The 27,047-nt window shown below is 45.3% G+C and overlaps 1 protein-coding gene across 3 annotated transcripts in view; it reads left to right on the forward strand.

Moving 5' to 3' along the window:
- Positions 1–2,188: 2,188 nt before the first annotated feature.
- LOC116944599 (uncharacterized) overlaps positions 2,189–27,047 on the forward strand; it is a 46,039-nt gene continuing 21,180 nt past the window's right edge. The window contains exons 1-4 of one of the 3 annotated variants that reach the window (XM_032958305.2): positions 2,189–2,338; positions 6,555–6,852; positions 10,756–13,118; positions 17,852–18,093. In XM_032958305.2, the coding sequence (XP_032814196.2) occupies positions 11,258–13,118; positions 17,852–18,093 (2,103 nt within the window). In that variant the 5' untranslated portion in view covers positions 2,189–2,338; positions 6,555–6,852; positions 10,756–11,257. Of the gene's footprint in view, positions 2,339–2,360; positions 6,853–10,755; positions 13,119–17,851; positions 18,094–27,047 lie in introns of those variants that run through there. The other 2 variants (XM_032958304.2, XM_076068614.1) reach the window with 2 other exon arrangements.

The raw sequence follows: 27,047 nt of genomic DNA on the forward strand, positions 1-27,047 counted from the left end.
TATAGAGTCAGTAGATACTACTATAGAGTCTGCAGTTACTACTATAGTCTGCAGATACTACTATAGAATCAGTAGATACTACTATAGAGTCTGCAGTTACTACTATCGAGTCTGCAGATACTACTATAGAGTCAGTAGATACTACTATAGAGTCTGCAGTTACTACTATAGTCTGCAGATACTACTATAGAATCAGTAGATACTACTATAGAGTCTGCAGTTACTACTATAGTCTGCAGATACTACTATAGAGTCAGTAGATTCTACTATAGAGTCAGTAGATACTGCTATAGAGTCTGCAGATACTACTATAGAGTCTGCAGATACTACTATAGAGTCTGTAGATACTACTATAGAGTCTGCAGTTACTACTATAGAGTCTGTAGATACTACTATAGAGTATGCAGTTACTACTATAGTCTGCAGATACTACTATAGAGTCAGTGGATACTACTATAGAGTCTGCAGTTACTACTATAGTCTGCAGATACTACTATAGAGTCAGTGGATACTACTATAGAGTCTGCAGTTACTACTATAGTCTGCAGATACTACTATAGAGTCAGTAGATACTACTATAGAGTGTGCAGTTACTACTATAGTCTGCAGATACTACTATAGAGTCAGTAGATACTACTATAGAGTCAGTAGATACTGCTATAGAGTCATTAGCTACTACTATAGAGTCTGCAGATACTACTATAGAGTCTGCAGATACTGCCAAATTTCCCGATGATGCTAGATTTAATGAGCAGCGAAACGTCGTACTCAAAATTTTAAATGTTGATTCACTCTGCAACACACCGGTGGGCTAAAGTAGTGAACTATTTGCCTTTTGTAAACGTGACACATTTTTAACTGTTTTGCCGTGTCGGGTGGTGGAGGGTTACGACACATTTATAAATAACGCGATCTCACCCAAAAACCTTTATTATGAGTAATATTGGTCGCGAATGTCTTCGTGTTAAACTGCTATAGAGTTTGCAGATACTACTATGGAGTTAGTAGTTACTACTATAGTCAGTAGAAACTACTATCGAGTCAATAGATACCACTATAGATTCAGTAGGTACTACTATAGTCATTCGATACTACTGCAGAGTAAGTAGTACTGGTAGGAAGCTCCTGGTTACACCAGCCCACAGGGGATTATTGTGTCCGTCCGTCGTGCATCCAAAAATTGGAGGGGTGGGGCTGGGTAGAGAGGGGAGGGTGGGGAGGGGCTGGGTGGGGAGGGGCTGGGTGGGGAGGGGCTGGGTGGGGAGGGTGGGGCTGGGTGGGGGGTGGGGCTGGGTGGGGAGGGTGGGGCGGGGTGGGGGGTGGGAGAGGAGGGGCTGGGTGAGGAGGGGCTTGGTGGGGAGGGGCTGGGTGGGGGGTGGGGCTGGGTGGGGAGGGGCTGGTCACCCCGTGGTGCCCTTATAAAACTCAACGTTTAGCCTACTCACGCCGGCTTGTGCCCGCCCTCACAGTCGGGCATATTGTGCGGAATACACCACGTGGTGCCGCCGTTGATCCTGGCCATTGACCGAGCAACCCAACGTTCCTACCAGCTCCCTCCGCAGGAGAATGTGTTTGTTACTGTAGAGCCAGATACTACTATAGAGTCACTATATATTACCCACTCTATTGTATGTTTGGTGTTTAGGTATATATGCCTAAGTGGGGGCAAAACTTTTTTTTAGGGTGGTGGGGGGATCGACAATTTTCGGAAACCTTTTAAATCAACGATTTACCCCCCCCCCCACACTTTCTATAACTTTTTTTACTTATAATTTTGTTGACGCAAAAATGGACAGACAAACCGTACGCCGGGCTTTCACAATAAGCTTAGTATTTGTGTATGCATATGTTATGTTTTTAAGTTTTGAGAAGTTTTTAAAATTATTTACCCCCCCGGGCAACGCCTGGTACTTCCCCGCTAGTAGTTAAATAAAGAAGATCATTAAGTGATCCATGTTGTCATTTACACCATGACGTCACCGCATAGCTGGGCCAGTCCACTACGAACACCAGTGGGAGGGGGGGGGGTGAACTCGCAATAAATACATCCAACAAATACCGAGCCTATAACTTATCAATTACAATGCATACTTAATTACACTAATTTATATTTGTAGTAGAAGTTATTTTATGATACTCGTTAAAAGTGCATGATTTTGTTCACGAATCTCGTGACTGTTTTTTCCCGACTCCCCCAGTGTGCAACAAGGCACTTGGTAGGGGCCCGGGACGCGCCTCTTAAACTCTGGTTTTTCCGCGCCTTACGCGTTTAAAATGTCCAATGTAACAAACGGGGACTTTCTCACAAACATAACCACTCGGCGCGTCCTAACACACGGTAAGCCGTCGCTTCGCAACAGTTTCGCGATTCAAAGCTTTGAACGAATAAATTACCAAAAACATTTACCTCAGATTTGTGTCGAGTTATAACGGGGCTGGTGTTGGAAGGGTGGCTAAAGGAGATCGCTCATAACTCTGCGCGCAGAAGCAGCGATAGTGTATTTATTTGTTGTAAATGTAAGTGTAAATTAACGTGTTTTAATAATACATATTAACGAGGTACTGCCTCGCGTCACCAAAGTTAAAACTCTATCACTAAAACGTTTGCCCGGGTATATCAATAAAGTTATACAAAAAGTGGTTTCTCACAATCCCCGCACCGGATTATAAGACGCAGCAACCCCCCGCCCGCCAAACCCCTTATCCATATCCCTGTAAAAAGAACAGGCGAATTAAAACAAAGTGCGTCTTATAATCCATATAATTCAGTTACATACTTTGACTGCCCTGTGCTTACTGTTACAACATGACATGATTGTTATTGGTAGTCGTCGGCATATACGCGTGTAGGTTTAACTTCTTTCGCACCGTACGTAGCGAAGCGTACTCATCGGAGGTGCGGGTGAAGCACAACAAACAACACAAACAGCGGGTTTAAAGAGCATAACGCATAATGTGTTGTGCCGGACATACCGGGTCCCGTCATAGAAATGTATAATTTCCACCGCTGCCTCGGAACTGTGCAGAGGGTGGGGGGGGGGTGAGTAAATGATGTCTCACGCCTGATTAACATTAACTTTAGACGTTCTGGTACCGTACACTGCTACTCAGGGATTGTGGAACGTAGAGATCATCGTTCACTATTACTCTACTCAATTGCTGGCCAGACAGTTGAGCTAAATGCTCGTCGTCCGCTCACTTTGAACGACGAATATTATCGTGATGTAAGATTTTTGGTAGACACTTTAGTTCGCGAACGATCAGGGATATTTTTTTTAAAATAATGTATTTAAAATGTAAGGTAAGCTAACTTGCGTGAGTGAATGGGGCGGAATGCGCCACATTCTCGGATGCTAAAGCAAGGGTTGAGCCCGGATAGTGCTGGGATGGGTGACCTAATGTTTAACAGATTATATCGGCTGGTTGGGGTTCTACAGCAGAGGGCGATGCAGCGAAATCCATCGTTGTGCTGTACTTCTATGCTCCCATCTTTCACCAACTCACGCTGACCAGCGTGGTGAAGTATGCTCAAACAAACCCCCACAGCATATGGGAGCCCCCCCATTACAACAGTGGATAGATGGACAAAGGGCCGCAAGTTAACTTTATATTGGATTTTTTTTTAAACATGCCAAGCGATTGTGGAATTCGTGTATTTAGTGCAAAGATGCAGAGACTAAGGTTTTAGGTACAGTGGTCAAAACCCTTGTGTGTGTTTACATGAACGTCGATTAAAATGTTATTTTAAAAGTGTTGGAATGTCTAATCTTAAGTAAGATTGGATTCCCAGACTGGCTTTCATGTGCTTTACTGCCCAAAGAAACTCATTTTGTTTATTGTTTCAGTAATTTCTCTGAAATAATAATAATTTAATAATTTGAGAAGAAACTTGCACAACTTCCACAAATTGTGTGGATAGTCTCTTTGTAAAATGTTATGCTGGATGAGGCCCCTCACGCAAGTCGTGATGATAATTTGACAATACTTCACCATGATGGTCAGTATGGGTTGAAGGCAAATAAAGTGTAAACACAGGAGCACAAGTACAGTACAAAAGTGGATTTAACTTCACTTCTCATCATTGCCTACCACGAAGCCCCGCTCTCTACAATAATCAGTTTTATACATGGTGGTGGCCCACCAAAGCGCTATCCAGTCTCAACCGTGCTTAGCTTCGGAGATCTGATGAGATTTAGTGGTACATTGTATGTGATTTTGTCATAAGTTGCCCAATGTTTTAAATCGCAAATGTTCAGAAACTTGGTGTCTTTCAGATCAAGCATGCACTGGAGTTATTTTGGGGGCCCTTGTTGGCAACCCTAGTCCATAATCCAGCAGTGTAAATTTCTACTTTCCCATGACAAAGCACAATATCTCCATAGGACTACCACTGCAGATGTCTCACAACGTGGCACTGATTTTATCATCCTCGCAAAAGGAATGATGGGCGGAGTCCATTCCAATTCACAACACAAATTTATTTTATAGTTACTTTATTAGTAGTGCAGTGGGAATGGAATTTTGCTATAAGCTCAAGGAATTAAGTTTAATTCCTGGCCACTGTTAACATCAGTATCAAGTGATATCTGGACTGGTCCTGGGCTCTCCATTCACCAATCCACACTGACCAGTATGGTGAAGTATGGCCAAACAACCCCTCCATGACCGACGTGGTGTGGGAAGGCCTCCATGCAGCAGTAGATTGGCAAAAGCTCTGTATATTATTTTATTATAAAGTAACTTCAAAGTGGGCAAGATATTAATTAGGAAACCGATACAAATGTAGCATGCATAGATTAAACCATTAATACAGAGTCCTAAACTCGTGATACGTGCTTGTGTCAGAATTCTTGTTTTACAGTTCATATATGTTGTGTGTAATGGGTTCATGTTACACCGTGCAGCCACTAGAGGCCGCTATATCCCCCACAGTGTAAAATAATACACCACAGTATTTCTGAATCGAATTGCGGCTCTGAATTTCAATTCTTGGAAAATTCTGGGTAGGTGTTTCTTATTTTGCTTCTAGAAATGAGACAGTAGTAACATACATAAACATTAGGTGTCTAACGATGCATAATTTAAACGCATTAAAATGTATTATTATGCTCATGATGTGCACGTACAACCGTTTCATCAGTGTCCTGCTGGATAAGGGCCTCCCCAAGTATTTGTGGGTCGTAGTGGATATTTTCCCATACTTCACCCTGTTGCTCAGCGTGGGTTGGTGAAGGAGAGTAGCATAGGCGTGGACGTATGGAAATACAGTACAACAATGTATGTTACATCACTGCCCGCTGCTGCCAATTGAACTTCCTACGCACCGTATGTGGCCAACCGTGTTTAATCGGAGCTGTGGAATTGTGTGTGTGAAAGTAGGTGATTATGATAGTGGGACTTATCGACGTAGGGAGTGACTAAAACGGTACGAATATATCTGCGATAGTAAAAACGATGCAAAAAAATTGAATCTTGGATCAAATCGCGGCCGTGAATCCTCACTCTGATTGTGAATGGTTACTTCCAAAAGAGCACACATGAAATGTATATTTTAAAAGCCCACGCAATGTAACTGGTACTTGTCAAACATCCCAATGATGAAAACTTACCTGCAAAACACTCAATTGGGAATAAACATATCAACATTGACCCCCTACTGCGAATACCTGGCAGGATTGTCTTGAGAAAAAAAAACGAGTGTTGAGACTCAGGCTTTTCTGGGTAAACATGTGCACTTACATCAATAAGTAATACAAATTGGCATTGCCGCACAACTATTCCACTGTTCACAAAGAGAGGTCACCTTTCCCCTTATTCACAACGGTGCTCACTCGTGTTGTGTTTTGTGACAAGCTGCAAACTTGGGGGGGAAAGGCTGGTTGTCCTATGAATAGCCAGGTTCCTGCCAAAGGAATGTGTAATTTCCGCCACTGGCTCAGGGCTTCCAGAGTAGCTTAGCGCCTCCCAATGACCCTTCCCCAGAAGATGATTTAGATGCTAAGTTATTATCTATTTTAAATGAAACTAAATGGAACTGCTTTAAAATAGTTCATTTATACAATGCAATGTTGCATATCCGACCATTACATATTCATCCTGACAAATTAACCGCCCACATCCAGTGTATTATTTTAGCATCATGCAACAGTAATTTCTATAGATGTACACATATCTGACCTTATCGCATATCCGCCGATACCTGAAATCCCAGCGGGTCAGATATGCGATGTGTACTCTACTGTTTTTGCATTTATTACTGATTTAATACTTGGTTGTATACGTGACTCGAATTTTTATTAATTCAAAATTGAAGGTGCAATTGGACCTTAGTTTATAGTATTTTGTTTATTAATGTTGTCCTATCATGCTTAGTTTTACCTGTAATATTTTGAAATCAAATTAATGGTTTAAACATGGACACCATTGCAAGTAAGAGCATGTATCATATTACCTTAACTGGTCATTGTAGGCTGAGGGTTTAAAGTTAAAGTTGACTACAACTATTACCAGTAGGCCACTTGATTTTATATCCTAACCCTGACTCTTAACTCCAGCCTACACATCCAGATGTCTGTAAACGGGACATGAAGAGCTGCAACATCAACCCAAATGACTGGGAGAAAACTGCCGGCGACCGACTCAGCTGGCAGGAGACTGTGAAAACAGGCCTCAGGAGAGGAGAGGAGAAAAGACACACCGCTTGGCAGACCAAGAGGGAGCGACATAAAGAAAAAGCAACAAACACCTCTGGAGCTGCCACCACATTCACTTGCAATTGCTGTGGCAAGGATTGTCACTCAAGGATTGGCCTACTAAGTCATTCTAGGCGCTGCAAAACCTACAGCTGACCTCGTAAGGCGCAAAAATAATTGTCTCTCGAGACACAAAGGCCTATGGAGTCGGAGGATAAACTGATTTAGAGGTTGTAGCTTTGGTCATTAGTCCTAGTTCTGACTCGAAAGTTAACACCACCAGCCCAACGCGGGCGGCAGGGTGGCGCATTGAAAACTCTTGTGCCTCACAGCAAGAAGGATCTAGGTTTGATACTCGATTTGGGCTCCTTTCTGCGTGGAGTTTGTCCTTTCCCTGTTCTGGGTTTCCCTCCCTGGGTTTCCTCTGGGTTCTCCAGTTTACTCCCAGAGCTAAAATAAAACATACAATGTAACTGGTATTGGCCAAACATCCTAATGCTGAAAAAGTACTTGCAAATCAATCGATTGGAATGACACATATCAACAACCTGCTCTAATGCAAAACTTGGCAGGACCCTCCTGAACAATATTCTTGAGACTCATTGAGGAATTCCTTGGTCAACATGCATCATAATAATAAACAATGAATGCATTATAAACTTGGGTAGCCTTGGTCTTGAGTAGCCCCGTTCTTGCTGATGATGAACGAATACATTATAAGGTCGCACTCGTTACACACAAAGTGCTTGTCACAAATGATCCACAATACCTTGCTGATCTCGTCAAGGAGCATAAACCATCACACAAACTCCGGTCATCCTCGCAACAGCGGCTTTTGGCTAGCCATCGAACAAAGATGGTCACCGCATCGTGCACATTCAGATGCGCTCCTCAGGCCGTTTGGAATGCTCTTCCTTCCGATATTAGGAAGCCACTGGAGCTATACACTTTTAAATCTAGATTGAAAACTCATTTCTTTATAACTTCCCCCGCACCTCCAATTAGCATGGTTGGCTATGTACGGTGCGAAAGAAGTTCTACATACATACATTAATTTACTTTGCTGCGAGCGATTATTGCTTCATGGGACCGTGTGGGATGGTAATGGCTTGGGGGGCCTTCGTCAAGCACTGGGTTGATCTTGGCCAATGATGCGGTGAAGATGATGAATTGCGTGTCCCCGCTGCCCAGCATATGTCAAGCGACGCGACGCGACGGTACCCCCCGTGGTTGCCCTGTGGTCCAATCTGCACCGTAAACAAGGTTTAGTGTTACGGTCACGCGTCTCAGCTAAAAGCGACCGCCTCAATAATGGCCGCTTTAGATAAATATATCCATTTATTTACACCCGTAATAGTGCGGCCGACCTCGTACAATCTCACACAAGGTGGGTTTGTTGTTGGGGTGAGTGCAGCTTTAAGTTTATATATATTTTAACCAGGTTACAACTAAAGAGACAAAGATGGTCTCATTTACAAGAGTTGGAGAGGGTTGCGTAGAAAGGTTGCTAACCATGGTCTCTTGCTCCTTCTGACCTCATCTGCTTAGAAGCTAAGCAGAGTTGGGCCTGGTTAGCACTTGGATGGGTGACCGCTGACAGCTGGGTGTGGGAAGCATGCTAGAGGGCGCCCTTTCCTCTGTGTTCCGCAGGGGTCACATTCCTGTAGACTCAGAAGGAAACTTTCGGGTTTTTAAAGATGCGCAATCAGCACTTTAGCTGTCTCAGTTCGGAGACACCGCTCTGGGTTCAGTAGAAGACAGTCTTTCCTCGGAGTTCAGTAAGGACAGTCTATCCTCTGGGCGTCTCAGTGGTAGACACTCTCTGCTCTGTAAGTTCATTAGCCAATGCTTGCCTCTTGAGGTGTCTCAATATCAGATATTCTCTGCTTATGACTCGGCAGCAGACATTCCTCTGCATTCAGTAGAGACACTCTCCCACTGTATTCAGTACAGACACCCTCCCCTCTCAGTTCAGTAAGAGACACCTCTCCATCTGGGTGTCTTAGCAGTAGATACTCGTCTACGTTAAATAGCCTACACTCCCCTCTCTGTGTGCTTTTACTCCCAGATATTATGCTATATTGACTCAGCTGCAGACATTCCTCTGTATTTAGTCAGTGCAGACACTCTCCTCTCTGCGTTCAGTATGAAACACCCTCCCGTCTGGGTGTCTCAATATCAGAAACCCGTGCAGGCTGACTTGGTGGCAGAGGCCTGCGAAGAGATTGTGGTGACTACACGGTGCAACAAATGTATTTATTGCACATCTCTTAAGGGTTGTGATGAAACAAAGTTCACGCTGCAACGATTAGCGTGATGTAAGGGTCCCTTTGTAATGGTATTTTGCCTTTCTATCATCTGCGTTTTGTGCTTTGATGTACTTCAAGTACAAATAAAGGTTACTTAAAATGTAATTCAACTGCAATGCACTCAGGATGAGCCTGTCTTATGCCTACTAATCATTGCAACGCTTATTACCCACATGCTTAAAAAAAGTACAATTTCTTATTACCATTATTGCATACATTTCTCCTGAAATCGTTTTACAAACCGATAATTTGATGGGTGATAGTTATTATTATTATCCGTACCTCTGATTTGCATAGTTGGCTACATACGGTGCGGAAGAAGCTCATTGTACATACATTGTAATTGTGAACTCTTATTATTGTTATATACTTTTTATAATTATTGTCTATTATTTTGATAAATATTTAATCTGCTAAGATTGGATACTTCAAAATAAAATCAGCAAAAAGATAATCAAAATACAGCAATATTTAGCAAAACGCACGATACGGTTACGTAAAATTTTATATCCTAAGATACGTCTTAGCATCGCCATGTTGCCGCAGCCTGAGTACAGACACTCTCTCCTCCAGGTTTTCTGAGACACCTTCCACTCTGAGTGTCTCAAAAGGAGACACTCTGTAATTTCTAGGTTCATTAGGGTCACTCGTCAACTCATTACTATTTGATTGCTCAACACCATTGCGGGACTGTCACAGGCAGGAGGATGTTGAACGTGAGACCTGTGCAAAGTGGCTCAGTGGCAGTAGTTGGCAAAGCGATGGTATGCGTTGGGGCAAGTGTGAAGCGACTCTCACACACCAGACTGCATGCACACACACACCGTCTCATCATGTGTGGCGGTGGCAGCGTCGCCCCACACACAGTGGGGTTCTGGTTAAAATAGTATACGGTGCTAACAGGTGACGGTGTTCTAAAATAGACGGAAACCCTCTTGCTGCTGCTGCTGTATGGCCAGGGTCAGCGGCCGGGTCAGTGTGCTGTCTGTGCGACGGATACACGGGCCTGCATGCCCATGTACGCACGTTGCACACTACAAGGACTCCATCTAAATATACAGACACTCTTACTGTATATCCGGCAGAGTGGTTAGAATGCGTGACTCACAATCAGAAGGATACGAGTGTAAGGTCCAATAGCGAGTCAATCCAGCCTGGCGTCACATCACGTGATTACCACTTCGTGGTAGGGTAATGGTGGATGCCTGTGGTTATCTGCTATAGGAATAAGGATTGTCATGGAAATCCCATAAAATCTCATTGTCACAGAAAGTAGGGTTTTGATTTAAAGCTTTCGTGACTGCAGTAATTCATATTCTTAGTTTTTTCGGTAAAGTCACGTTGAAGAGAATTTTTTATTGTTTTATATATATTTTATTGTTTTGTTGTTTCTCTTCAACGTGACTTCACCGAAAAACTAAGAATATAAGTAGGGTTTTGTTGAGTAAATGGATGGGAATGTTGACTTACTAATTTCAATGCACAGCCGTCTGGAGAAATATTACAATAAAAAAAACGTTTAAATGTATTAAAAGTTAATCAAATGAAGCTAGCATTAGTTATGTTTAAAATACAAATATATATTTGGCGGATCAGATTGTGAACACAAATGTGACATTTACACCATTGCCTCAAGACCAGCAGTAGAGATGGTAAATGCCAATTCATATCCCTCAGAGTAATAATGAGATAGAATAATTTTGATACATGCCTTCTGCACATTTATTTTAATGTATTGTGCATTTTATTTTCAGATAACTGAAGAAATGCTACTGGAAATTGACTGGGAATGAAAATCGTCGTCATTGTCAGCATGTAAACGAAGATGATGACCTCTGTTAGTCATATACAGCGTTATCATAGTTATTATCTCTGATATGCATCATCAACATTGCCATTACTGTCTTCATCGTTGTCATCAATGTAATGAACTTGAACTGCAAAATTGACAAATTAATGCTAAAACTGACCCATTAGATGACAACTGCTTTTAATTTAGTTCATACCCAGAGTTATTTCGAAGATGTAGTTCTTTAGATATTTCATATATTGTTTCACCTGCCCAATAAATAAAAAAACCCATTTAATTTACAAATGCATGCAGATCACATAAAAAAATATATAACATATAATTTTTAACACTTACCCTTTTTGTAACTAGGAAATTTAAACTCACTAACGAATACTTCCTTACAAAAGTTAAAAACTCTGAATTTTAGAAATAAACGTACAACCGATAAAAGCGGAATCCTCATAATGGAAGACTGGCGGCAACAGCAGCTGCTGCTCTCTCAGTCACTCTCCACCTCGTCATCCCTCTCATCTCTGTCATCCCTGTCATTGTCGTCATCTTCGTCGTCGTCCCTTCGCCCCGGCCCTCCGGCCGCCTATAAACTCGTGGCGACGAGCGTGACCCATTTCGGGAGCGCTCGCGCCGAGGCCTGCCTGCCCAGCATCACCACGCCACTGAGCCGTGCCGTGCACCATTGCGTGGCCACCGACAACGCCGCCAAAACCGCCAGCACCGCAAAAACCACCGGTCAAGGTGGCCACTTTCAAGACGTTGGTGAAACTGGAGGTGCTTTTCCAGTTTTGGCACCCCACTGTGATGAGCTACAAAATGGCTGCTTTCGAGAGGGTGTCACGCCGGGCTGGTGCGGCGTGGCTTCGTGCCGGGTGGTACACCGCGGCACGTGTTCCCCTGCAACCCCACGAATCGTGCATAGCTCATCCGTGAAGGCGACTGCCTTCGCCACGGGTGGGGGTCGATTCTCGAACGACGATGGTCTAACTAATTTATTCATCGGCAGCAGTGGTGACTCCTCCGATTGCGGTTCCCCGGCTCCCAAGAATAACGTGGTCTTTGCCCGGAAGAGCCTCGCCAGGCCTAACGTCGCTGTGGGAACAATAGAACTGGCGAGCGGCAAAATCAAAGAGTTTTCCCGACAAACGCAGCAAGTGCAGGTGAACGCGGCGCGCAGGAGCCCCCGCCGGAATAAAGGAGCCTCCGACGCCAAGGCCCCTGTGAAAGTGAAACACGCGTCGAGGATGAAACCAATCTCAGATCCAGAGACATCACTGTGCTTGGCCCGACCGAGCGGCAGGGCAGGTCCTGATGCGGCCTTCGACCTGCTCTTGCCGTATCTGCGCCAGGGCCTCCTCGTCAGGCTCCTGGAGGAAGCCGGCGCCTCCACGGGCGAAGGTAACACCGGGAGTGTCGAGCAGTTTCTGTCGTCGTTGTTCGCATCGACAACATCGGCGCCTTCGACGGCCGCTTTCTCGTCCACAGAGGACATCCGAGCCTGCCTGCAGATCCTGGTGAAGTGCTCGGAAGACCTGAAACGGTGCACCAACATTATCAAGCAGTGTGTCGACGAGAAGTCTCAGCGCGATGGCAAGGCGGTGCGTGCCGGCTGCGGGTCGTCTACTCCTGACCTCCACCGGACCCTGCCCGACACGGCCGGGCCTGAATTTCTCGCGGCATTCCTTGGCGGTGCCGTCGCCGCGGCAGCCGCAGCGGGATTTGGTTCTATTGCCCCCCCGTCCTACGAAGATGTTGTCTCCTCCTCGTCCCACCCAGGCCGCCCTGCTACACCTCTGCCACCAAACGAAATGCCATTACGACGGTCGCTGGTGTTGAAATCGTCATCATCTTCGCATCCGACATCAAAATTCACAGGAAGGAAACCGTCGAACAAAACATCATCTTTGTTCTCATCGTCTCCTAGTCCGAATTCTGTGGCAATTGTTCCACCATCGCAGGGTACAGGTGCTGACTTGCTGTTGCTACCAACGCAGGCGGCCAGTGAGGATTGTGCTTTCAGAAGTGTTGATGGTGGTGTCGCAGACAGCGGGAAGCTGCCTCACATGTTGATAAACTCCACCAACATGGCGGCTGATTTTCCACAGCTCCTTCCGGCCGTGGAAGGTGAAGCAAGTATCGGGAAAAAGCGTGAATATGATGTGGATCAGATTCTGGTGGAGTTGGAGAGCATTTCCAAGGAGTTTTCGTCACCATCTCCTGTGAAGTCAAATGCTAAATTGGATCCGGCAAAAGGCGCGAAGGTAAACGACCGGAACGATAATGACGAGGATGAAGATAAACTGCTGGGGAAGGGTGAGTCGCACATTCAGTTATTATTTTACTGAAGTTAATGCTCGATTGTGTGCAAGTGCATTATGCAAGTTGTGGATTAACCGTACTTGCCAAGAAATAACATTTACATTGCATGCTGGTTTAATGAAAAGCTGCTCCTCCTCGATGGTTAATAACTATTGACAGCACAATTCGTTGGCAAGGAAACCGATTTACTTTTAGGAACCAGTAAAAACAGACGATGGATTTTACTTCTTAATCCCCCCATTCTATGGACAAATTACATTTTATAGTATAATTGACTTTTCACTATCCTTGTTTTTGTTTTAGCCAGGCCACAATTCCCCCTCCCTCCAACACCCCGGATAATTGAGGGTTTGACTGTTCATATTTTTCCAATGTTCATTTTTCTTGAGTTGTTTAAAGTAATTGTTGGCACATTAACAAAGTGTAATAAACCGTGCCCATGGGGCGTTTTATCTAAGCGGAGGACTCGGCTCTATAACGGCAAGCAGCGTCATAGAGGGATGCCATTATTTACGAAGAACATTTTAGGACAGTCGTTCCCAGTAACCATCACCTGTGACCATTGGTGGGCAACTGGGCAATGGAATTTTTTTATGCAGTCCATTCTTACCAGTGAGGTAGTCACTTAGTCAATATACAATACATTACAAGCTCAGCTTACCAGGAGAGTTATCAGTCCGGAGGCTGCTCTTTCATACATCCAGATCCCACTCATGCAGGAACTTAAATCTGCCATTTCTTAAAATTAAGAGAGCGCGTGACATCAGAGGCAGTCTCTGGGCCTCTGTCTATGATCTGATTAGGAGTTGCTGTGGTAACCGTTGCCTGTTATGGTTGCCCTAATATTCCCCCAGTGGATCATGGCTGTAAGAGCAAGCAGGCAAGAGTTGACAGACTTGAATAGGGTCGGGTTATGTGGGGTTGGCGGTGAAGCAGTGGCAGTGTTCTTCTCCTCACTGCAGCTTTAATGCAGAACAAATCATTCCTACTCCTGCTGTTCTTCTCGTACAGCTCAAACTTTGTAACTCCCTTTTAGATTTCCAATCCCATATAAACTGTTATTTACAACTATATCTCAAACCACTTCTGGAAAAATGAAGGCCTCCCCACACTTTGTCGGTCTTGGGGGTTGTGTGACCATACTTCACCATGCTGGTCAATGCGAGCTGGTGAAATCAGGGCACAAAACCGGTTTAGATTTCACTCGGCTGCGATGTCAGCTGTGCTCAGAAATCAAACTCTGGTTCAGGTTTCTAGAGCAACCACTACACCACCGCTTTGAGTCTTACATTAAATCGACATAAATAGATACAGAGCTAACAAAGTCTTGTGTACTTTCTGTAGGTTTTCAGAAAATTCATCAGCCAGAAAAATATACGTGCAGGCTGGAAACGATATATACACACCAATTGTACAGTATTAGAATGTATGCAAACAAAAATAGAGAACATTAATACACCACAAAGTTTCAGCATGCTTTGTGTGCCAGAGTAATTGCACGACATTCTTGCATTAATTTTGCACACAGCCTGCGATATTTACCAATTTGGTACATAACACTAAGAGGGCAGCCTGTTCTACAGACAAGATTACGTGACGCCTGACACCTGACCATTATCAGACACTTAAATCTTCCACCTGTCTCTCATTAGACACTCAGCTAACCAGACACCCACCACTCACCTGACTGACAACGGAAGTGTCTGTAGGTAGGGCTGCCCTCCAGGACCCTTTGCCGTAACTACGTAAAGTGCAATGGTGCAATTCGACAAGCAGGCGGTGCATCGCACATTTCGATTAGTGTGTGTATGTTCACAATTATTTTTTTACCTAGGTCAAAGGGCGTAAAATTCAATACCAATGATCTCTAGTTACGGTCAGAATGAGCCATCACTGGATCGCTTGTCAAAAATATGACTCAATAAATGCTGTGACAGACTTATCGACTGACTGACGGACAGACTGGCAGACTGATAGACACCTGAAGTTAACTGTTTATATAATAATAATTTACACTTCTAAAGTGCCTTTACCCAGAGGTCTCAAGGCACTGTACAGAGAAAAAATATGCAGGCTGACACCAAACATTTTTTAGTGCCATTTTCGATTAAATCATTTGTTTTGGCATATTTTAGTAAAAATAAGTGTCTGAGGCAGGATCTGAATAAACCGAGGGAATGAGCACAGTCGATGTCCAGTGGAAGTGAATTCCATTGACAACAAATTTAACGCATTCATCAATAAAACTGCCTTAAAAGAAAATAATATGAATGGACAACGTTAAGGCCAGTATTATATGAATGTGTTGTGTTTTATTTTTTAATTGTGCTTGTGCATCACTGCCAATGCAGCAGTAATATCACCAAAATAATTTATATAGATGTAGATACCCAGGAACCAATCGGTTACATTGGAATGGTATGCACCAGTAAGAATAAAGCTGTTAGGTGCCCAACATAACCGATACCATCGCCAAGGTGGACTGAACGCTCATCAACAGCCTCCTGGTCAGAACAGTAACCAATGTGTGGATTTATAACTTTTGGTGCTGTTCCACGGTGAACTTTATGTAGTATATAATATATAAAATTATCATAGAATGTGTTATTGCATATATTATGAACTAGCCTTTTGCCCGTCCAAGGACGGGTGTATTGCAGTGAATCTTAAACTTGCGAGCGAAAAGCAGACCGCGATGTGATATTAATTGCATTATTGAGTGTGCAGTTTGTAAGGGCGCGGTGACACAGACCTATTTAATTTTAAGGTTATAATCCCTTGTTCATCATGACGTCCTTTTTACTTTGATGTCTCAATAGCGTTATGGAAATCACGTGACGTGAGGGTTCTGCCTTTGTAGTAAGGGTTGTCAGTTGACGCCGAGGAGGGGGGAGGAGGCGCCTTGGCCCCCATGTGGAGTAACGTCAGCTGCTAATTATTATGAATCGGGGGGGGGGGGGGTGTCCATTCGGAGGACGTCACTTTATAATGATTATTAATTAGGGGGGCTGTTCAATGTGGAGTGACATCACCTGCGCATGATTATTAATGAGGGGGGAGGGTGCTCCATGTGGAGTGACGTCACCTGCTCATGATTATTAATGAGGGGGGGGTCCATGTGGAGGACGTAACCTTTTGCTCACCCACCTATAAACTGGCCCGATATCTGTCCGAGACCTTACAGCCATTTACTGGTAAGACCACCTCTTCTGTAAACTCAGTTTACCTGGTATCGTCAATTAAAGACTTCTCACTGTCCCCAAGTGATTTACTCGTCATTTTCGATGTAGTTTCCTTGTTCACCAAAGTTCCTGTGCCCGATACCATTGCAATAATTGAAGATTTGATCCAACAAGGCTTTAATGCTGATGTACCAGCCTTGGTGAGACACTGCCTCACCAATACATCACCTGGAATGGAACATTCTACAAACAAATTGAAGGCACCCCAATAGGTTCTCCCTTATCTTCGGTTGTAGCCAATATTTTCATGTAAAAATTTGATACCGACGCCGTCCAGGTATCCACTCTATGCCTGACCCTTGTGGAAGAGGTACGTGGATGACACGTTTGTCATCTGGCAACATGGCCGGCCGGCTCTAAACCAATTCCTCAACCACATCAATTACATACACCCAGCCATCAAATTCACCATTGAGGTAGAAAGGGATGGCATGCTACCTTTCTTGGATGTCCTAATCAAAAAGGGACCAGATGGCTCAATGAGCCATTCTGTCGAAAGGAAAGTAACCCATACTGATGCCTACCTAAAACCTGATTCCCACCACCTTCCATCCCAGAAGAATTCCCTCATCAAAACGCTACACCATAGAGCTCAATGTATCTCCAACTATGAACACCTAACGTCTTAACCAGTGAACTCAAACACGTACACCAAGCTCTCAAGGCGAACGGATATTCTGACGACACAATCCGCAAAGCCATCACCCCAACCGTGAGGAAGGAGCCATCTGAGCATCCAATCAAAACCATCACCCTGCCATACATAGCAGGGGTAACCAAAAATATTTCTAAAATCATGAACAAATACAAGATCTAGGTCCGATTAAACAATACCTAAAATTCGTGATCTGATCCCATCTGTGAATGACAAGATTCCTGACATGCAATATCCCGGCATATACAAACTAAGCTGTGTCTGCGGCAGCACATTGAACCAAGAATACAGTTATCGCTTGTTTGATCTCACAGCATAGCATTTTTATTTTTTTTACAAGTTTTTTAAATTCCTCTGGCTCTGAGTACCGTTTACACAGCAGTACAAATAGGTTTACCAAAGTGGGTCGCGTTAGTCAGGGTAAAGTGTGGATACGTCCACCCTCTGGGAGATCTGTAGAGCGCCCTCTAGTGGAGGGCTGTCAGCCAGTCGTGGCAACAATTTATTCGGGCCTTCACCATTATCTTATTTTTATTGGCATCATCATTATTATTGGTCATTGCCACCTATAATTGGAACAACAGGTCACCACTTCTTCCAACCCTATAACCCATATACCCGAACTCTAAACCTAACCCAGGTCTCCTCTTTGCATCTCGAGTCTGCCCCCCGCCCCCGCCAGCAGTAAGCATGAGAGCTGCACTTTCACCACTTTTACAAGACTGTTGTGTAATATACAATTTTTTTATGCACACCTTTTTCACTGGTCCTAATGCAAACTGCACCACCGCCACCCCTCCACACACCACCCGCCCACCCTCCCTCCCCAGTGCTGGCAGTGATGGAGGGCCTGGCCACGGACCTGGCGCAGTGCGGCGCCACCGGCACGGGCGCCCGTCTGTCGGGTGAGGCACAGGTGCGGGCGAAGCAGGACCTCATGGGGCTTCTCATGGAGCGACTTACGACGGCGCTGCAGGGTCCTGAGTCAGGCTCCACGGCCCTGGCAGTTTCTCAGGAGCGGCACGCCCACCAGGCGGCTGGCGCAGATGTGGCGGAGGTGACGACGCATTTGGTAAGCAGTGGAGGGCTTGAGTGTGTGCACGTGTGCGCTGTTGTGACGTCACCGTCATCAATAGCTATTTTTCGCTTACAGTGAGGGAAAAAAGTATTTGATCCCCTGCTGATTTTGTACGTTTGCCCACTGACAAAGAAATGATCAGTCTATAATTTTAATGGTAGGTTTATTAGAACAGTGAGAGACAGAATAATAACAAAAAAATCCAGAAAAACGCATGTCAAAAATGTTATAAATTGATTTGCATTTTAATGAGGGAAATAAGTATTTGACCCCTCTGCAAAACATGACTTAGTACTTGGTGGCAAAACCCTTGTTGGCAATCACAGAGGTCAGACGTTTCTTGTAGTTGGCCACCAAGTTTGCACACATCTCAGGAGGGATTTTGTCCCACTCCTCTTTGCAGATCTTCTCCAAGTCATGAAGGTTTTGAAGCTGACGTTTGGCATCTCGAACCTTCAGCTCCCTCTACAGATTTTCTATGGGATTAAGGTCTGGAGACTGGCTAGGCCACTCCAGGACTTTAATGTGCTTCTTCTTGGGCCACTCCTTTGTTGCCTTGGCCGTGTGTTTTTGGTCATTGTCATGCTGGAATACCCATCCACGACCCATTTTCAATGCCCTGGCTGAGGGAAGGAGGTTCTCACCCAAGATTTGACGGTACATGGCCCCGTCCATCGTCCCTTTGATGCGGTGAAGTTGTCCTGTCCCCTTAGCAGAAAAACACCCCCAAAGCATAATGTTTCCACCTCCATGTTTGACAGTGGGGATGGTGTTCTTGGGGTCATAGGCAGCATTCCTCCTCCTCCAAACACGCCGAGTTGAGTTGATGCCAAAGAGCTCCATTTTGGTCTCATCTGACCACAACACTTTCACCCAGTTGTCCTCTGAATCAGTTTCAGTTTTCAGTTTCTTTATTTTAGTATAGCCCTGTGAGCCATTCGGCTCTTGAATTGGGTGCAACCACAACAAACAAAAAAACAAAAACACGAACAAGAAAAACATCTTAAAGTGACGATTCAGATGTTCATTGGCAAACTTCAGACGGGCATGTATATGTGCTTTCTTGAGCAGGGGGACCTTGCGGGTGCTGCAGGATTTCAGTCCTTCACGGCGTAGTGTGTTACCAATTGTTTTTTTGGTGACTATGATCCCAGCTGCCTTGAGATCATTGACAAGATCCTCCCGTGTAGTTCTGGGCTGATTCCTCACCGTTCTCATGATCATTGCAACTCCACGAGGTGAGATCTTGCATGGAGCCCCAGGCCGAGGGAGATTAACAGTTCTTTTGTGTTTCTTCCATTTGCGAATAATCGCACGAACTGTTGTCACCTTCTCACCAAGTTGCTTGGCAATGGTCTTGTAGCCCATTCCAGCCTTGTGTAGGTCTACAATCTTGTCCCTGACATCATTGGAGAGCTCTTTGGTCTTGGCCATGGTGGAGAGTTTGGAATCTGATTGATTGATTGCTTCTGTGGACAGGTGTCCTTTATACAGGTAACAAGCTGAGATTAGGAGCACTCCCTTTAAGAGTGTGCTCCTAATCTCAGCTCGTTACCTGTATAATAGACACCTGGGAGCCAGAAATCTTTCTGATTGAGAGGGGGTCAAATACTTATTTCCCTCACTAAAATACAAAACAATTTATTACATTTTTGACATGCGTTTTTCTGGATTTTGTTGTTGTTATTCTGTCTCTCACTGTTCAAATAAACCTACCATTAAAATTATAGACTGACCATTTCTTTGTCAGTGGGCAAACGTACAAAATCAGCAGGGGATCAAATACTTTTTTTCCCTCACTGTATGCAATGCAGCTCAAAAAACGCAATGGGGTTTTTCCAATGCAAAAGCTGAGACTGTGCCTGCCGACACTACACGTAGTGAACAAGTTGAGATTCATGTAGATGAATTGGTGACACCATCTTCACAGTCTACTGACTGACGTTACACAAAGAATACATCATTAAACCTGCCCCTGGCTCTGCTTGACTCTGAGACACATTTTAAATGTTTTGTGAAGCTAGAGTGTATTACCATTTTGTTCTGGCTCGGTGTAGCCAGTAGAAAACCACCCATATCATGAGGGCTCCCGTGCTATCTCTGCTCGCATGCACCAGTGTAAAAGGGATATTTGTGGTGAATAACGGCTATTGTTGTGTTCATACATTTTTGGGCAGTGTGCTCATGACCATTTCACCCTGAAAAGGAATTGGAAACTCTGCTGCTAAACCTGGAGCTTTCTACGTAGCAGTGGGGCCTTACTATGAGCCCCACCAAAATAAACCACCTACGTATTTTTATCATGAAAACACTCCTCTGCTCTCCATGTGGATGTAGAGAGGGCGGAGGGAGCTCCTGTACCTGGGCAGTGTGCTCAGGGCCAGCTCCGTTTGGCAACAGAGATCTTGCTATGAAGCAGAATATTTATCTTTGGTTCTTTCGGTAAAGTCACGTAGAAAGAAAATAAATTAAATAGAATACAACATTGCGATTGCAACACAAGCAGTCGTCATCAGGTAGAACTACATTTGAGAGAGAAACAAAACACAGACATGGAGACACAGACAGAGACACAAGCAGAGAGAGACAACACAGACACACAGACAGAGACACAACATAAACACACAGAGACCCAGTGCCTCTGTGTCGTGGCCTTAAATAGAGAGGGGGGCGCAGAGAGAGAGGTGGGTCTGTTGGAGCAGAGAAATTAGCATGTCAATGAGAGAGCTGTGTGGAAATCCACCTAATTTCTCTGCTCCAGCAGACCCACCTCTCTCTCTGCCCCCCCTCTCTCTTTATTTAAGGCCACGACACAGAGGCATTGGGTCTCTGTGTGTCTGTGTTGTGTGTCTCTCTCTGTGTCTGTGTTGTCTCTCTCTGCTTGTGTGTCTGTGTGTCTCCATGTCTGTGTTTTGTCTCCCTCTCAAATGTAGTTCTACCTGATGACGACTGCTTGTGTTGCAATCGAAACGTCGTATTCTATTTTATTTATTTTCTTTCTACGTGACTTTACCGAAAGAACCAAATAATAATTCCTGCAGTAATGAAAGCTTCAAATCAAGTCCGAATATTAATTTCATTGGCTGGGTAATGCTGTGTGGAAACTGCCTGACTTGTTGCTTCACACAGATTTATCTAGGGTTGAACGAGACTGGATTGTGTGAGGAGCTCAATAATCCTTGAAAGATCTGGACACTGTCCCATTCGTGAACGCCTCTGACAAGGCGAGGCTGCGTTGGCTGGGTCATGTAGCTTGCATGCCCATCCACTGCATGCCCAAGCAGCTTCTGTTTGGCTGGATATAGGGTAGAAAATGTGTGGAGCATGGTCTAGAGAGTAGACGGGCTGATGTGGTGTGGAAGAACTTAGAGCTGAGTAGACTTGCCGGTGACTGGTACCAGTTGAAGGCAATCATCGTTCAGCAGCAAAGGAAGACAGAGCGCCGGGTGGCTAAAACACAGTGATGTGCCACATTGGGAAGCTCAGATGTTGCATCGGCCAGTCATCGCAATCAACACCTTGGACTGTCATGTGACCTGCTAACATGCCTTTGACACTTCAAATGGTCTTAGAATACACCTACCCTGGCACAAATTGGGGGTTATTGATGTGTGTGTGTTTGTGAAGGATGCTAGGAGTTGTATGACAGGATAGGGTAAGCAATTGTAATGGTACAATTCACTTCCACAGCGTTTTTGTGAATGGACATGATTTGGGGTTGTGATTAGATACAAGAAACCATTTTTGTCTCATTTGTATTCTCTTAAAAGCAGACCTTATGAGTGTGTGTTTGTGAGTGCTTGTGAGTATGGGTGTAATTATACGCCCTCCTCATGATTCGATGAATTGTTGCAATTTAGGGTTACAATTACATTTATTTTTTTACATCGTGGTGAATGCAGCGGTGACTAGTGGCTACAGGGGGTCATGCATGTGTAGTGATGGGTTTCGCGAGGGTGGAGACGAACGTTGGAGGCATAACGTTTATTAACACAAGGCTACGATACAGTGCATAGCGAACCCTTAACACTAGAAGGGGTTACGGCCCCTTCACCCGCTGCCTAAGGGGGTACCGCCTCCGGACTGACGTGCCCTACTACTGGGGCCACGGTCTCTGGGTCCTCCGGCTAGGGGTAACCTAGGGGAGGCTGTTCTGACCCGACCCAGCCAAGGTACAGGTCCCGACCACTGGCCCACTCGGTCCCGGCCCTTACAAGGACGTCGGGTCAGGTGAGTTCCAGGGTCCTAGCTAGCTGGGCTTCAGTCTTCAACTGGCCCCAGACCCGTCCAGAGGTCCGGCTTTTATACACCTCCCAGGTGTGTCAGCCCCTGGCCACGCCTCCCTTCCAGAGAGTTCCAGTCTCAGAACTGGAATTTTGCCAAATTTCGTGAAAAAAAAAAACACAATGTTCTGTTATGGGTCTTTCTGTACTCTCATTGGTGACCAAGCTGAGACCATAAACTCACCACCTGGTTTAAGAACCTGGTTTAATCCCTAGGTGGCTGACACCCGGATTCAAACCCATATTCTAGATTTAAAGCTTTCGTGACTGCTAAACCCATATCTTCAGGTTCTGGTTGTATATTCTTGATCTCTCAGGCACCAGGCCACCTCCGTGACATCATTCTCAGGTGGCGTGCATTGGAATTTTTTTAAATTATTTTGCCCCAACTTCATCCGAATGTTGCGATCATTGGTACGTCATGACGAGAAGAATCCATGGTATCTCGCAGAGGGTTGCAGTACAATCCGAGTACAGATTGTAAATCTGAGTACAAAATGTTGCAGACATGCTCTCTAACACACCGGTGTGCTGCACTAGTAATGACTTGGTATGTTCTGTTTACGTGACAAACCTTACTAATTTACGCGATCTAACCCAAAAAACCTATATTATGGAAACATTTATTGTGATGGGTTTTTTTTGTCTGGTCATTGGTGACCGGGCTGAGACCATCAACTCACTTTACTTGAAACCCCGGTTTGATCATGTGCGGCTGCCTGGATTAAAACCCAGGAGCTCAGTGGTGCTGGCTCTGCATATAAGACCCCTGAGCTACACGGCCACCTTCGCATGAGTGTTTTTTTAATGCAACTGCGATAACATGACTGGCGCCAGAACGGCGCCACAAACAGGATGTTACTTGCTGCGTTGCATCCTGGGAATTTCTGTTTATTTATGGAAGGAATTATGTCGCGATTGAAGCTTTGTGTTGTACAGTAATTGACTATAATCAAAACCAGGTCTTACTGCGCGACTCCGTGGTCACAGCACGTGCACACGCGCACACTGGCATGTATAACAAGCCCTTAATTATACTTTGTAGGCTATCAGGGAGAGTGCCGTTAGCCCATTAAGGCTTGGACGGTACACATATGAGGTCTGGGGGAGCCAATTTGTACCACACCAGCGCTAATGTTTGTAACCACTTACCACACACCAGGTGGAATGCATGTAAGGTTGAATCGACCTTTTTTAGAATTTTTATTCAGACTCGAAGAATACGATGAACTATAAAGCTTTTTTTCACAGATGTCAAGTATGGGTGGGTTAGAAAGTTACAACAAACAATGCAAAATGTATTAAGGGTTTGGATTAAAATACCGATTGGCAACTCAATTCATCAACACACACTGGCACATGCATGAATGAGCACCCATTCACACACCCATGTCCATGCACACACAATCATTCACTCATACACATCAAATCCATTAACATACATGAACGTATTATTTGTTCTTTCGGTAAAGTCACATAGAAGGGAACCAAGAATATGAATCCCTGCAGTCACGAAAGCTTTAAATCAAAATGTATACATGAACGTATACATGCACACTTAAAAAGCCATGAATGGATGTTCAAACGCTCTTATATCCATCAACAACGCATACATACACACTCGCACACTGTTCACTGAACACTCACAAACCCATCATTTGACAAAGGTCCTCCGTATAGCCTTAAAAACAGACTGTTGGGGCAAGTGCTGTAAGCGAGCACAAACTTACAAACATGTAAAAAGATACACTCATTTAAATGTGTGCATACTGTACTCACAAATCAATAAACGTGTCCACCCCCCCCCCCCCCATCAACATATACTCAACTCACCCATAAATGTGCACACCCACTCACGTTTTTTGTATTTTTACCAAGGAAGGCCCATTGAGCTAGATATCTTTCTTCAAAAGCGACCTGGCCACAAATGATAGCAGAACGAAGTGGCTTATCACGTGCTCATGTATAGCAGTCAAATACTCCATATGCCTGTTTCTAAATGTGGAGGGAAAAATCGGAGGACACTGAGTGGATTTATAAGTCAACTCTACGCAGGTGTCAGGGTCCGGATCGAATCCTCTTGCATGCCAGGCGTGGGAGATAACATCTCGCCACCACGGAACCCCAACTCCTACCCATCAGTATAGACCCTCGTACACTTGCAGACTGTACACACACTAACAAATACCTTCCCATCAGTGCCTATATACCCACACTCCCATCAACGCGTATACCTACTCACACTTGGACACACCAATGAAGACACATACAACAACAAGAACCGCCATTCACCACTAAGTGGTGATGACGTCCCCACGGCGCTTGTGCCAGGCTATGTGCACGTAAAGGACATGTGAAGTGTCGAACGCCCGCTGGTAGGAAGTCACGGGGCAGACCCAGATGCCACGAGTCGGCTGACTGAGATGACTGGCCAAATCACCACCTGTGCCCCCTACTGTGCCAATTTGCTGTGCTTTAGCTGCCTGGCGCTCCACTCATTGTGAGCGTCGCTCCTCTGGCCTCCGTTGTTGTTGGAGGGCGACTACCTCCAACTGCCCAGTAGCTTCCTTCATGAGCCTCCTCCACATAGGTGGATCTTGACACCGCTGGTACCAGTCATCGGTAAGTACACTCAGCTCCACATCATCTTGTACCACATCACTCCATCTCCTCTCTAGCCCATTCCACGCTGTTTAGCCCCTCTATCCGGCTGAACAAAAGCTGTTTAGGCATGCCGTAGCTGGGCATGCGGGCTACATGACCCAGCCAGCGCAGTCTTGCCTGCTGGAGGAGCTCACCGATGGGACTTTGTCGAAATCTTTTAAGGATTTGTGAGCTCCTCACACAATCCAGTCTGGTTAAACCCAGGATGGATCATAGGCAGGCCAGCCTAAATGTTTCTCACCAGAAAAGATGTTCCATTAGGGGGGTCCACCACATTTCACAAGTGTAGAAAAGGGAGGGCATCACTGTGGCCGAGAAGACCCAAAACTTTGTGTGGAGCGACAGACCAGGTAGCTTCCACACAGCGTTACACAACCGATGAAAATATAATGCCGCTTGACTGGTTCGGAGTGAGACTTATGCTGTCAAACCGGAGCCGGTCATGAGCACACTGGCCAGGTATCGGAAACTCTCCACTCTCTCCACAACTGCCCCATCACCAATTGTGAATCGAGGGGTTTGGAGTGTCTGATGGTACAAAATACCCACGCAGGTGCTTAGTTTTGTTGGGGCTGATGGAAAGGCCCCACCTCTTAGTGGCATGCTCCAGGTTCAGCAGCAGTGCCTCCAACTCCTCCTCTGAGTGAGCAGCAATTACCAGATCATCGGCATACATAACGTGGTTGACCAATTGGGAGCCATCCCTTGACCGCACCGGGCATCGATCAGCCTCCCATTGTATCCGTACCAGATGGAAATGCCTCCGGCAGCCATCGAAGGCTTCACAAACTACGTGGTCAAAATAGATGTGAAATAATGTGGGAGCCAGAGGACATCCTTGACGCGCCCCAAGGTGAACAGGGAATGGCTCCGACTCCCGGCCACGTAGTTTTACTCGAGCCTGCTCACCATCATGAAGGTCCTTAATGATTGTGAGCAGAGAGTCGGGGACTCCGAAAGCACGAAGAACGACCCAGAGCCCAGCCCTACTGATGGTATCATAGGCCTTGACCAGGTCAATAAAACAGAGATGTAGGTCTTGTTGGTATTCCCCACACCTCTGCTGTAGCAGACAGACAGGAAATATGGCATCTGTGCAGGATCACCCTTTCCTGAAACCACATTGGGGCACCAATGAAGACATGAACATACACACACTCGCACACACCCATCAGTATGCAAAACACTAACTTCACACACACCATTAACACACATACCCTACCGCTCCCCACACAAACATACACACCATCAACGCACGCATGCACGCACGCACGAACGCAGGCGCTTCGGATGTCAGAAGGAATGTGTTCTGTGGCTTTGCCCATCTATTTTAGTCTAGCTAGCAATGAGCGTGGCGCCAGCGTGTGTGCTCGTGGTGCCACTGCAAGGGACCTGAGGGGGCCCGGCTTCCCTCCGGCACCGCATCACTGAGCTACGTCCGGTTCGATCCGAGTCACACGAATAATCGCAGAGTGGGTGCAGTCATTTGGCAACTGGGTCCATGTTGGGGGGGGGGGTACGGTGGGGGGGGGGGAGGTGTCTCATCCCTGGTCAAATCGCCCTTATCCAGACGGAGGGAGGAATTGAGTGGGCGAGATATATGCAGGCTCCTAATTGGTATACTCTCAGAACCAAACTCTGTCATGTTTTAAAGTACACATGCGCTTCACACAGCACCTGCCTTCCTCTCACAGGCTGTTGTGAGCCGTGGAGAATTATTGTACTTATGTGGTAGTGACTGTGTGTGTAGGTGCCTCATTGGCGAGATTTTAAATCCCTCACCCGGTGTGCAGGAAGTCCTGGGTATAATTCTGGCCCTGACGCCTGTAAATTTTGAGTTTTCTTGTTCTCACCGTGGTCGTGTGGCTTCTTCTCGGGGTCCTCTGGTTTTTCAAATTTTGAAACACGCATTTATTTGGCTGCTATATATTTCCACATGATAAGCCACTTCGTTGAGGTGTCATTTGTGATAATCAGGTTGCTTCTGAAAAAGAGCAATAA

The sequence above is a fragment of the Petromyzon marinus genome, chromosome 21, assembly GCF_048934315.1.
Source record: "Petromyzon marinus isolate PM22_M1 ecotype Great Lakes invasive population chromosome 21, UKy_Petmar_22M1.pri1.0, whole genome shotgun sequence".
NCBI lineage: Eukaryota > Metazoa > Chordata > Hyperoartia > Petromyzontiformes > Petromyzontidae > Petromyzon > Petromyzon marinus.